We start from the raw sequence: 12,468 nt of genomic DNA, 5'->3' as shown, positions 1-12,468 counted from the left end.
TCATCTATCCCTCTAATTACTCTCCACTCAATTGTAATTATTACTATAACTTACAGTTATTATTATTATTATTATTATTTTTGAGATGGAGTCTTCCTCTGTCGCCTAGGCTGGAGTGCAGTGGCGCGATCTCGGTTCACTGCAAGCTCCGCTCCTGGGTTCCCGCCATTCTCCTGCCTCAGCCTCCCAAGTAGCTGGGACTACAGGTGCCCGCCACCACGCCCGGCTAATTTTTTGTATTTTTAGTTGAGATGGGGTTTCACCGTGTTAGCCAGGATGGTCTCGATCTCCTGACCTCGTGATCCGCCCGTCTCGGCCTCCCAAAGTGCTGGGATTACAGGCGTGAGCCACTGCGCCCAGCCTACAGTTGTGATTTTTGAGGGAAAATTTACACACATTGAAATGAACTAATCTTAACTATAAAATTTTGACACAAATTACAAAGTAGATGAACTCACACCCCTTTTGGTGTAGAGCATTTCCATAACTCCAGAAAACCCGAATATATTCTCTCCCAGTCAGTTTCCCACCCGATTCACCAAAAGTGACCACCGTTTTGACTATTTAAATGTCCAGAAGATCTAGTAGAGAGAGTAGGAGGAGTGGATTATAAGTGGATTATGAAAGAAATTCTGAAAGTTCCTCTGTTTCTTGTTGGTTCTCAAGGTTTTCTGGTCATTTCATTAACACATTACATAATATATAGGACGTGCATATTTTGAAATATGTAAAATGAAGATATATATGTGTGCGTGTGTGTGTGTGTGTGTGTGTATTATGTCCAGTGGAAGTTTTTGAAGAGGAACAATTAAAAAATAACGAGAGAGAGAAAAAGAGAAAACGATGGGAAGAGTAAGTGCCAACATTCCCAGTCCACCTTTAGTTATGTCTCCAGTGTCAAATGTTTGCACTATACTCTTGCTCCTCAAAATATGGTCTGTGGGCCAGCAGCAGACTCTCAGACTCCACACCCTAACCTACTGAATGAGAATCTGCATTTTAACAAGATCATACGTGTGTTGCATTTTGAGAAGCTATTCTTAATCACCATGTAATATAACTGTCATGCAAAAGAAAGGAAAATGAATAGAACCTGAAAGAAGGATACACATGGTATCAACAAATAAACTATGCAATGTAAAGAAAATTTCTGTTGACTCTATAACTGTGTAATGCATTGTTATTTTAAAAATATAGAACGGGAAAGTAGAGATACATTTTAAGTATCTTTCCTATTCATTTCTTTGGGGAAGAAAGTCAACCTAAAATATGAGAAAACATACTACGATTGGCTCTTTTCAATGTTTTTTCTGTTCATCTTAAGGCTTCTGGTAACCCTAAAATCTATCACGTTAGCCAATATTAAAATCAACAAATTTACACTTTTTAAAATTTTACTTGAATTAGTTCATTAAAATTTTATGATTTATATAATTGCTATCAAATTTTATGTGTCCAATTAATATTACATTAAATGCTACTTTTGTAAGGGAAACAGCTAAAAGAAGCAGATGTGTGAGTTCTTAAAGTGCAGCTGTTATGAAAAGTAAACAACCAGCAGTAATACTTTGGAATAATTTCTCATATATTGTGTAGCATGATTATAAAAATCATTTGTCAAGAGATCAATATTTTCTTACTCTGACACTGCTTAGAGCTAGGAACAAGTAAACATTGGGCATAGAGTTATAAGAAAAGAAAATAAATGTTAAAATGAGGCAACATATTTGTATAAATCTATGAAACTGAAAAGTAAAAGAACCTTATAATATTTTAAATATAAGCAAAGAATCATAAATACATCTGAATTGTTCTGACATATTTTGGCTGAAAGGTCATTGTGTCCTTTATTTAATATTTTTTAATGGAATTGTACCTAATTTTCAAGTGCCAAAATCTTAGTAAATGACTTTAGTAAAAATGAAATGAGATATTTCATAGGACACACATTTATAAAAATTCTGCATAGAATTCTGTATCCTGCATGATTTACTTTCAGTTAAAAGATGGAATTGAGATTTCATGCTTCTGTTCTCCTTTCTAAATGTTGGAGATTTTCTTACTCTTCAGAATTGCCTAACATACATAAAACATTTTGAGGTAAAAATCTCAATTAGGTCATTTTCCCCTAATATGTGAACCCAAATATAAACACATTTTCAAGAACAAGACATATCACGTCTATCCATTTTATCTTTTACTAATGGTTATTTTATTTATCTTTAAAATCACTCAATATGGTAAATTCATACTTCTGAAATAAGTGATAGTGAACCATGCATATGTCTATTAATCAAATATTACATGCAAATCCAATCTTTGAATAAGGCACAAAGATTGAGAAACTGAATCTATTCATTTTTGTTATTAATATATTTTAAAATGTTTTTAAAATAAATTACTTAATATGTGTTAAAATCAAATGTTTTATGTGAAAGGGCTTATTTCCTGACAATATCAAAGTTTATTTCATACTGAATGATGAAAAAACATGACAGAAAGCATAAGAAAATTGAATACATTTTTCTATCAACTACATTTAAGATGTTGTTATAATGATACCTTAACCTTATCCTATCAGTTTGATTTCTAAACCTTTAAAATCGTCCTCTTCTTATCAGCTACTTCAGACTTGAGAAATTACAAATTAAGTAAAGTATTATTAAACTTCTTTTCCACAGAGAACAAATAATCCTTTAGTGCACCATTTAACGATGGATCTAAATCATGCACAGCAAGTTTAAATATCGATAAATGAATTCACATCTTGTAGAAAGTACTCTTATTCATGCTGAAGTAAGTTCCTCAGCCAAGTGAAGAGCATTCATCTCAATGTAAATTTCACTGTACTTAAGTATTCAAAATATTCAGATGACTGTGCTCCTTTTCTTTCCAAAGATGACAACTTTCTCATCCTAAGTATTCTTTAGCAATTTATGTTCACCTCACGTTGTTCATATTAAAGTTATATTTCAAATGCATTGTGCTTTCTTTTAGGCATAACCGTATGGTTGTAAATTTACCCTTCCCAATTGTGCTTGTGGCTCAGAAAATTAAGATTATGTTTTAGTAAAACTTATAGCTAAGAGAAAAGAAAGACTACTTTTGTAAGATGGTATACATTGTTTTAATGGAGTATGTAAGAGTGTCTTGTGACGGATTATAAGCTAAGTAAGCCTAAGACCAAATAAATAAAATTGCTGCGCCCTACCCTTTTATTGTATTTCTGGATCTAACCCTTAGAATTTATTTTTAAAGTATGTATATTTTTATTTAATTGAATTGAAATAGATTAAATGTTAAAATCACAAATATTTGCTTCTTAAAAATTGATAAAGATAGGGAGAAGGTGTTTCCATTATCTTGAATAAATGCAATCTGTTTTATTTTGAAAGGTGTCACGTTTTAAAATTCATATTTTATTTTCAGATGTAAAATATTTAAAAGAAGAGGATGCAAATCGCAAGACATTCACTGTCAGCAGCACACTGGACTTCCGAGTGGACCGGAGTGATGATGGAGTGGCGGTCATCTGCAGAGTAGATCACGAATCCCTCAATGCCACCCCTCAGGTAGCCATGCAGGTGCTAGAAATACACTGTAAGTAAACACTACTTCCCCCTCCTTTATCTCTGCAGCAAATCTCTTCATCTGCATCTAAAATCATTTCAAAACTACCTGAAGTCCTAGCAAAGGTGCAGTAAAATCCACAGCAAAATGAAGTAAAACTACACTCACTAGTATTAATCAGATTCAAAGGAAAACACTCCTTGCCTGAGTTCCATTCCTAACAGTGAGGAACAATGAAGGATATGTATAAGGTTAATACCCTATGTTTCAAATTGTGGCTTTATGTTGGCGTGCATGTAAGGGTGGGGTAGAAAAAGTGGTAATTTGGGCAAAATCACTGAGAATTGGTAATCTGAGAGGGTCTTGATGAACAGTGTTATATTAAAATAACTTTATCCTATGCAAATGTGGCTTTTCAGCTATGCTTTTTAAAATTAGACTAGTTTTACCTTCTATGTGGTATATACTAATGTTGTATGAATATAGGAGCATATTATGTTTTCTTCATCATCATTATTCACAATCAATAAGAACAAAATTAATTTTGTGAATCTAATAGAGCGGGGCAGTGCTAAATGTTGTGCTGGTATTATATCATTGAGTTCTCATTTACTAAGAGTTGCCCCGAGTAGTTACTCTCATTAGTCACAAGATACACACAAGGATTCTGAAGACTACAGAGGCTGAGTCACACAACTAGCAAACTTGTGATCATGGCAGTTTTAGTACTTAGCAAGGTGTTAGTAGACAATTATAGATACTAATCAAAATAAAAATGAATGAATTGAAATATGTGAAATAAAATATAAGAGAATAGAGGATAGGAGATAACATGTTCTGAATTGCAGTATTGGATTTTCTAGGTATGGGAGATAACATGCTCTAAATTGCAGTATTTGATTTTCTAGGTAATGAAGATTTTGTTTTCTCTTTCTATTTGTGACAAAATTATAGCTTGAGCTTAGAATTTGTATGTGATATGCAATTACATCAAATCCTAAAATGCTAAACTCTAAGTACTGTTTCAATATGTTTCATTGCATTTGTTTTCATTTATTTATTCAACAAAATTTTTTAGCGGCTACTATGTAATAGGCATTGTTTTGGGCACTTGGGTTACAGCAATGACCAAAACAAACAAAAACACAAATTGAGTTTGTCTCCAAAGTGTCAAAATAATCACCTCCACTATCACCAACAAACTTCATTTCTCTTACAGCATCCATTCTAGGTAGGGATGAAAATAAATAAATAAATGCAACATATCACATGTTACATATTGGTAAGTACTAAGTACATATTGATAAGCACATGGCAGCAAGGAAAATAAAGGAGAGGAGGGCAGTCAAGAGACGGAAATGGAGATTACGGAAAGCGACTATGTGTGTTGGTGTAATGCAGAGGGAAGGGCAAGCACAAAGACCCTGAGGTAGCACGTTTACTGTTTTTATTTCTAGGAATAGCAAGGGTGCCAGTGATACCGGGGTAGAGTGGACTAGGAGAAAACTACAGAGTGTTAGGAGAAAAGATTGGAGAATTGCCAGGTGAACTAGAATTTTTTGGTCACTTTTTATATGGAAAATATAAAGCTGACTATAATATGCTTATTGTTTTTAAAATTATTCTTAGTTTAGTAGTTATTGAAAATATTATAATGTTTAAATGGTTTCAATTAGGTTAGTTTTAGTAATTTACTCCTATTCTCCTTAAAGCAAATTCAGAAAGAAGCATACTGTAGAGCCCAAATGGAGATTATCTGTCAATTTTGACATTTATTTGTATTTTGGCTTTGGGAAAATTACTGAAACTGGTTGAGCTTTGATTATAAACTAGAGGAGTCATCCCTGTAGGGATGTGATAATAAGCTAGAGAATTAATTCCTTGAACTTAAGTCAAGTTCATGGCATTCAATAGACTGAATAAATATCAATTGCCTTCCTTTTTCTATTTCTTTTTCTTACATCCGTGGGTCTCCCAAAATACAATTTTTTAAAACTATATATATATATAATTATAATTATTATTATTTTTTGAGATGGAGTTTTGCTCTCTTGTTGCTCAGGCTGCGGTGCAATGGTGTGATCTCAGCTCACCATAAACTCCACCTCCCAGGTTCAAGCAATTCTCCTGCCTCAGCCTCCCGAGTAGCTGGGATTACAGGCATGCACACCACCATGCCTGGCTCATTTTTGTTTTGTACTTTTTAGTAGAGACGGGGTTTCTCCATGTTGGTCAGGCTGGTCTTGAGCTCCTGACCTCAGATGATCCGCCCATCTCGGCCTCCCAAAGCGCTGGGATTATAGGTGGGAGCCACCGCGCCTGGCCGTGTAACAATATTTTTAAAGGACCGGGATCAACAGTATTTTAATTTAAACTCTTTAATATTTACATACAAAGCAAAATAAAACTAAATTTAAAATAATAGTTGACTACTTAGTTAACTGTAAATTCCAACATATAATTCAATAAAACAATAAAAATCAGTCATAAGAACTATGAAGACCCCTGCCAGTCACAGATCAACAAAAGTCTACCAATAGTTAAGCAAAGCTATATTTATTTTAAGTTGCTATGGCTAAGGAGAAAACATAGCAGATGAATCTCTGGATGGAGGTAAGAAACAGTGAGAAGAGACTTGTTATAGGAGTTAGGCTTGTGCTTCTGGATTGTGTGTTCTCAGAATTAAGAGCATGTCAATGATGAGTGTATGAGTAACTTTAGCTAAAAAATGAAAAGATTGTAGGTTCGTTATTATAAAGAAACAATAGTTAATTATGCAAACTTTTGTGGACATTGAGGGTCCTGGTCTCTGTCTTGTTTCACTCCTGGTCATAAGATGAACTTGTCTTTGTTTTATTCTACGCCACAGTCACAGACTACCTTTATTTGATTACTCTATACATTCTGGTAAATTGTTTGTTGAGAATATTTTAGCCTGTATGTCAGCTGCCAAGGTCATTTTCATGACTTTGGAAATCCAAAATGGAAGTATTATACAATTCTTGAGCATTTTAGTTATTAACCATATTTCAATATGTATGAATAAGTAAAAATTCATGAAGGAAGGCAATTGAATTATCTAATTTTTAAAGGAAATTTTACATTAAAAATGTTACACTTTTCATGGCTAGCCAATTAAAAATAGCATCTCATTCTATCACGGTTTAATATGTAAATGGCCAGAAGGCAGAAACCAGATCTATTTAAATTATTTTCCTAGCATCTAGCATACCATCATTCAAGTATGTGAAGTTAATTAAAACTAACTGATGATAGTGCTAAATGTTTCTTTAAGCATGCAGAACATTCCCCAGAGATTAAATGAGTGGAGGGTGGAAAGGAGACATTGAGCAACAGTCAGCATCAAAATTAGAGCAAATGGAGCAAATCCATGGGGTCTTCATAAAGATCTCAGAATAATGGTAATAGCATCTCAATGGTTGTTTCTGGAGACAGTAGATCATGGCTGCACATAGATCCACATGTGTAATCTAGATGATAAGGAACTTTCCATGAATGAGAAGAGGGAAAGTCGAGCTCAGGCTTGGAAAGGAAAAAGATGGGTTAATGTAGGATTTATGGAGCATAAGTTTAGTAGTTCTCCATTGTCTGACAATATTCTTGTGGTGAAAATCCTAAAAGGCTGGCCCAAATGGAGGAACATTTAGCATTTTGGATCCACAGAGATGAGACTGTTTTCAGTGGTAAGTCAAAAGAATAAATATATATTCCTACAATAATGGAAACAGCTATGACTACCTCTGAAATAAAAATCCTGTGATATTGTAGAAACCTAAGTTTGGTGAGCAATAAGAAAATTTAAGTTAAGCATACAATGCCAAGAGTATAATGAAAAAAGTATAGCAGGAGGAATTATAGTTCAAGAGCTTAACTGTGTTAAGTCTATAACCTTGTGATATACAATTTATATGAATCTAGCCTGTAAAATAGAGCGTTTTTAAAAATAAAATATTAATCATACATTTAAATACTGCCACTATGATGAAAGAGATTTCTTTTAAAACTGAAACTTAAGAAAATGAAAAGCAGAACTTTCACAGTGAATCACAAATACCTGCAGATTTTACATAATCGGGAAGAGCAAGCTTCACAACTGAGCGGTGGGAAAAGCCACTTTTAAAAATTAATCAATGAAAACTCAAATTCGTCCTCCCATTTTCACACAGATTTCTTTGTAAAATAACTTTTTATCTGTGAGTTAATTTTTAGAAGAACAAATTGTATGAGTCAGATATTATTTAAATCTCAGTAGAAATAATATATCTGCACTCATAGAAATTACACAAAACACAGAAAAGAAGAAAATGACTGAATATTCATTTTCTGTATGTATCATTGACAAAAATTACATTTAAAAAACTCTTAATGAAAATGAAAAGCGCAAGAGACAGAAAACTAAAATATGTCAGACTGTTGTGTTTTTTTCCTGAAAAAGCATTTTAATACTGTAACAAAGAACTGAAAATATAGAAAAATAAGAGTTCAAATTTTAAAAATGTGTGAATAGTAAAGTACATTTTATATATAATTCATCTCATCATGAAATCTTATGCTATCATTAATGTTTGTTTAGTACTTCCTTTAACAGTACTGGGCTTTGCCTATAAAAATGAGTCACTATTTACACATGAAGGTTATTAATGTTTAAAGCAATAAATAGTTAAAAGAGCTTGTAGAGGAGATCCTGCATGTACACACAAACAATTCAATCTGAGCATCAAGGAAAGGAAGGAATGAATGGCTGAAGGAAGGGAGGAAGGAAGAGAGGGAGAGAAGCTGATGTGTTAAAATTGTGTTTAAATGAAATTAATTAGGTTAATAATGAATGAAAATAAGAAATATATCATGTATATTTAAAATAACAGAAAAACGTGTGGGTCCAATTGTTACTAAAATTATGTCTTTTTAAGGGGTTAAATGGTCAATTGACAGTCCTGACCTTTACCTTCTTGATGATTATATCTCTATTCTAGTTACCATGCAAATGACTAATAAAGTCAATCCATTTTTCTCTTAAAAACTTACATTTTTTAAATGTATTGAACTATTTCTAAAGAGATTCATTCCTTTCCTTACTCTCTTTTAAAGATAATTACTTTGTGCCCCGAGAAACTAAATTCTTCCCTGTACTTTTTTGTTACTTTTCTGGACCAATTAATATGCTTGATCAGTTCTCCCTTTAGTTCCAAAACAATGAAATCGATTACAAATAAGATTCTGATTATAGAAGACAATATTCAATACAGATGGGTTTAAAGTTTGCTAATTCAGTTGTTTATATCGTCTTTTGATTCTGATATGAGCAGAGATTCTTTATTCCATGTCTTCTTCGCTGTTGTCCTTTTTCACTTATAAAAAATAATGAAGTTCGGCCGGGCGCGGTGGCTCAAGCCTGTAATCCCAGCCCTTTGGGAGGCTGAGACGGGCGGATCACGAGGTCAGGAGATCGAGACCATCCTGGCTAACACGGTGAAACCCCGTCTCTACTAAAAAATACAAAAAAAAAAAAAAAAAAAAAAAAACTAGCTGGGCGAGGTGGCGGCGCCTGTAGTCCCAGCTACTCGGGAGGCTGAGGCAGGAGAATGGCGGGAACCCGGGAGGCGGAGCTTGCAGTGAGCCGAGATCCGGCCACTGCACTCCAGCCTGGGTGACAGAGCGAGACTCCGTCTCAAAAAAAAAAAAAAAAAAAAAAAAAAAGAAGTTCTTGTTTATGCAGTCTACACTACACAAACCCGTACATTTCTCTAGCCCAGGTCCGTTTATTTTAAATCACCCTGTGTTAGTTATATTCTCTTTGCTTTCACTACGTTTCTGTGTATTATACATTAAATGTTTCAGGCTATATCGGCTTATCAGATAGGAAGGCGAATGTTCCAAGAAGCATTCAAAATAGAATATCTCACTCCTCTGGCATCTCATTTATGAAATGCTAATTATCTAATTATCTTGTCTACCACAAATTATATATGGTACAAGGGCACAGAATATAAAAGGAAACAGGAAAGGTGAAATGAAAATTATATTTAGGTTACATTTTTTAGAACTAAACTGTTCTTTTGACTAACAAAATGCCATATTTATGCCTGGGAATGCCTTAGAAGAATTTTAATTGTGTCTAAGATATTTCAAAAAGCTAATGAAATGGCACATATGCTAGAATCATAAGGTGAGGTCTATGCTGTTTAGTAAGAGATACATTTCATTATGTCAATAAAGATAGCCTAGAGTGTGACCACTATTTGAGATTCCAAAAAATTTTTAATTTTTTTCAGAGAAGTTACGTCTATGTATTATATTACCAACAGTATATATTACTGGCACATTTTGCTTATGAGACTTTTTTTTTATTTTATAAAGGATAAGAATAATTACGTTAACTATTTAAAGTAATTGAATCACCAAGTATTTTAAGCCATCTAAAGGCAATGATTCAAAATGTTGTTTTTGTGCCATTTTTACATTATCAATAGTATATAACAATTTGTGTGTGTGTTATTAAAACTCATTGAAGAGGATATATATATTCATGAATGGGAATTCCAAATTGAAAGTCAATAAATGTATATATAAAATTAACGTAACATACTCTCAAATTTCCTAATTAAGCTTATCATCAAGTACACATTCATAAAACTTTTTGGAAGTTTTAAAATTATTTAAAAACATTAATTTCATAAAAGGCAGTAAAACATAACATCAAAATGATGGAATGAATGGATAGTAGAGATGTCAGCGAATCTTTTCGATTATTTTTAAGTCAGTCTAATAGAGAATAAAAACTGGATACAAATGAGACATAAATAACTGTGACAAGTAAAAATATACATCTTGTTAATACCTAATATTTTTCACTTTCAATAATAACTTATTCTACTTTATGTCTATTTTTGAAAGATAGCTACAGGTATCTTTCTTATTAAAAAATGACTAGATATTTAATGCCCAATATTTTGGAATTTTTGTATTTCCACTTTCTGAATAAACTATAAACAGACAAACACACACACACACACACACACACACAGACATATACACGATTTCCATGAGAAAAATGTATAATTAGAAAATGACACTAATAAATCAATGTATTAGACTTTACTGGATTGGCTCTTGATATATTAGGAAAAATTGTCATTGATATTTACCATCTGGGTCCAATAGTCTTTTTTTGTTTTGTTTTGTTTTTTAAATAATATACTTCATTTTTAAGAGCAGTTTTAGGTTTACTGATTAGTTGAGCAGAAAGTACAGAGAGTTCCCATATACACCTTCTCCCCTTATAGTTTCTCCCCACTCCCCTTATAGTTTCCCCTATTGTTAACATCTTGCGTTATTGTGTTATTTTTGTTACAACTGAAGAACTAATATTGACAGATGATTGTTAAGTAAAGTACATCCTTTACATTAGGGTTCACTCTGCATTGTATAGTTCTATGGGTTTTGACCTGTGTATAATGTCATGTTTCTACTGTTACATCATCCAATTTAGTTTCACAGCCCAAAAAATCTCTTGTGCTCCACCTCTTTATCTTACTTTCCTTCTCCCACAAGACCTGGTAACCAGTGATCTTTTTACTGAGTATAGTTTTACCTTTTCTAGAATGTCATATAATGGGAATTATGCAGGATGTAGTCTCTTTGGACTGGCCTCTTTCACTTAGCAATATGCATTTAAGGTTCCAGCTCATCTTTTCATGACTTCATAACTCATCTGTTTTTATTGCTGAATAACATTTAATTGAATGGTTGTGCTAGAATTTGTTTATCCATTCACCTATTGAACAGTATCTTGGTTTCTTCCAAGTTCTGGCAATTATGAACACAACTGCTAGAAACATCATGCATAGGTTTTCCTGGGGACATAAGTATTCAGCTCATTTGGATAAATACCAAAGAGCTTGATTGGACGATTGTATGGCAAGACCATGTTTAGCACTTGAAAGTAAAAACTCACTTTCAAAGTGGCTGAGCCATTTTGCATTGCCATCAGCAATAAGTGAGAGTTTCTGTTGCTCCATTCTCACCAGTGTTTGGCGAGTCAGTAGTTTGAATTTTAGCCATTCTAATAGGTGTGTAGTAGCATCTCGTTATTTTAGTTTGCAGTTCCTAATGATGTATGATATTAATTTTGTATCTGTTTATTTTATTTCTGTATACCTTTTTTTGGTGAGATGTCTAGATTAGAGAAAAGTTTGACATATCTACCTTGGAAAAGTTTAGATCTTTTGCTAATTTTTAAATTTAATTATTTGTTTACTTATGGATGCATTTTTAAAGTTCTTTGTATATTTTGGATATCAGTCCTTTATTAGATATACTTTTTATACATTTTAATAGTATGTGGCTTATCTTTTCATCCGTTTAACAGTGTCTTTTGCAGAGTAAACATGTTTAGTTTTAGTGAAGTCCAAATTACCTTTTTAATGAATTGTGCTTTTAAATTTGTATCTAAAATGTCATAATTGAATCCAAGGTCACTTGGATTTTCTTCTATGTTATTTTGCAGAAGTTTTAGAGTTTTGTGTTTTACACTTAGATCAATGTTTCACTTGAATTAATTTTTGAAATGTGTAAGATCTATGTTTAGATTCATGTTTTTGTGTGTGAATGTCCAATTTTTCCAGCACCACTTGTTAAAAAGACAGTCCTCTCTCCATTGAATTGTATTTGCTCCTTTACATAGTTGATTATATTTGCTTGGGTCTCTTTCTGGGATCCCATTTTTTCCATTGATCTATATATCTCCTTTTTCACCAATACCTTACTGTCTTGAGTACTGTAGTTTTATACTGTTTTTTGAAGTTGGGTAGTGTCATTCCTCAGATGATTCTGCTGCTGCTGCAGATTCATCAACATCTTCTCCTTCTTCCTTTTCCT

At 32.9% G+C, this 12,468-nt stretch overlaps 1 protein-coding gene across 3 annotated transcripts in view; it reads left to right on the top strand.

Annotated features, from left to right (window-relative positions):
• Positions 1–12,468, top strand: part of CADM2 (cell adhesion molecule 2) — a 1,094,949-nt gene that overhangs the window by 943,009 nt on the left and 139,472 nt on the right. For all 3 annotated transcript variants that reach the window (XM_033211599.1, XM_033211598.1, XM_033211597.1), the window contains one exon: positions 3,430–3,600. In XM_033211599.1, coding sequence (XP_033067490.1) covers positions 3,430–3,600 — 171 coding nt within the window. The remainder of the gene's footprint in view (positions 1–3,429; positions 3,601–12,468) is intronic.

Source organism: Trachypithecus francoisi, unplaced genomic scaffold (genome assembly GCF_009764315.1).
Source record: "Trachypithecus francoisi isolate TF-2019V2 unplaced genomic scaffold, Tfra_2.0 Lachesis_group0, whole genome shotgun sequence".
Lineage (NCBI taxonomy): Eukaryota > Metazoa > Chordata > Mammalia > Primates > Cercopithecidae > Trachypithecus > Trachypithecus francoisi.
The sequence above is the reverse complement of the archived record's forward strand: the minus strand, read 5'-3'. Positions and strand labels throughout refer to the sequence as shown.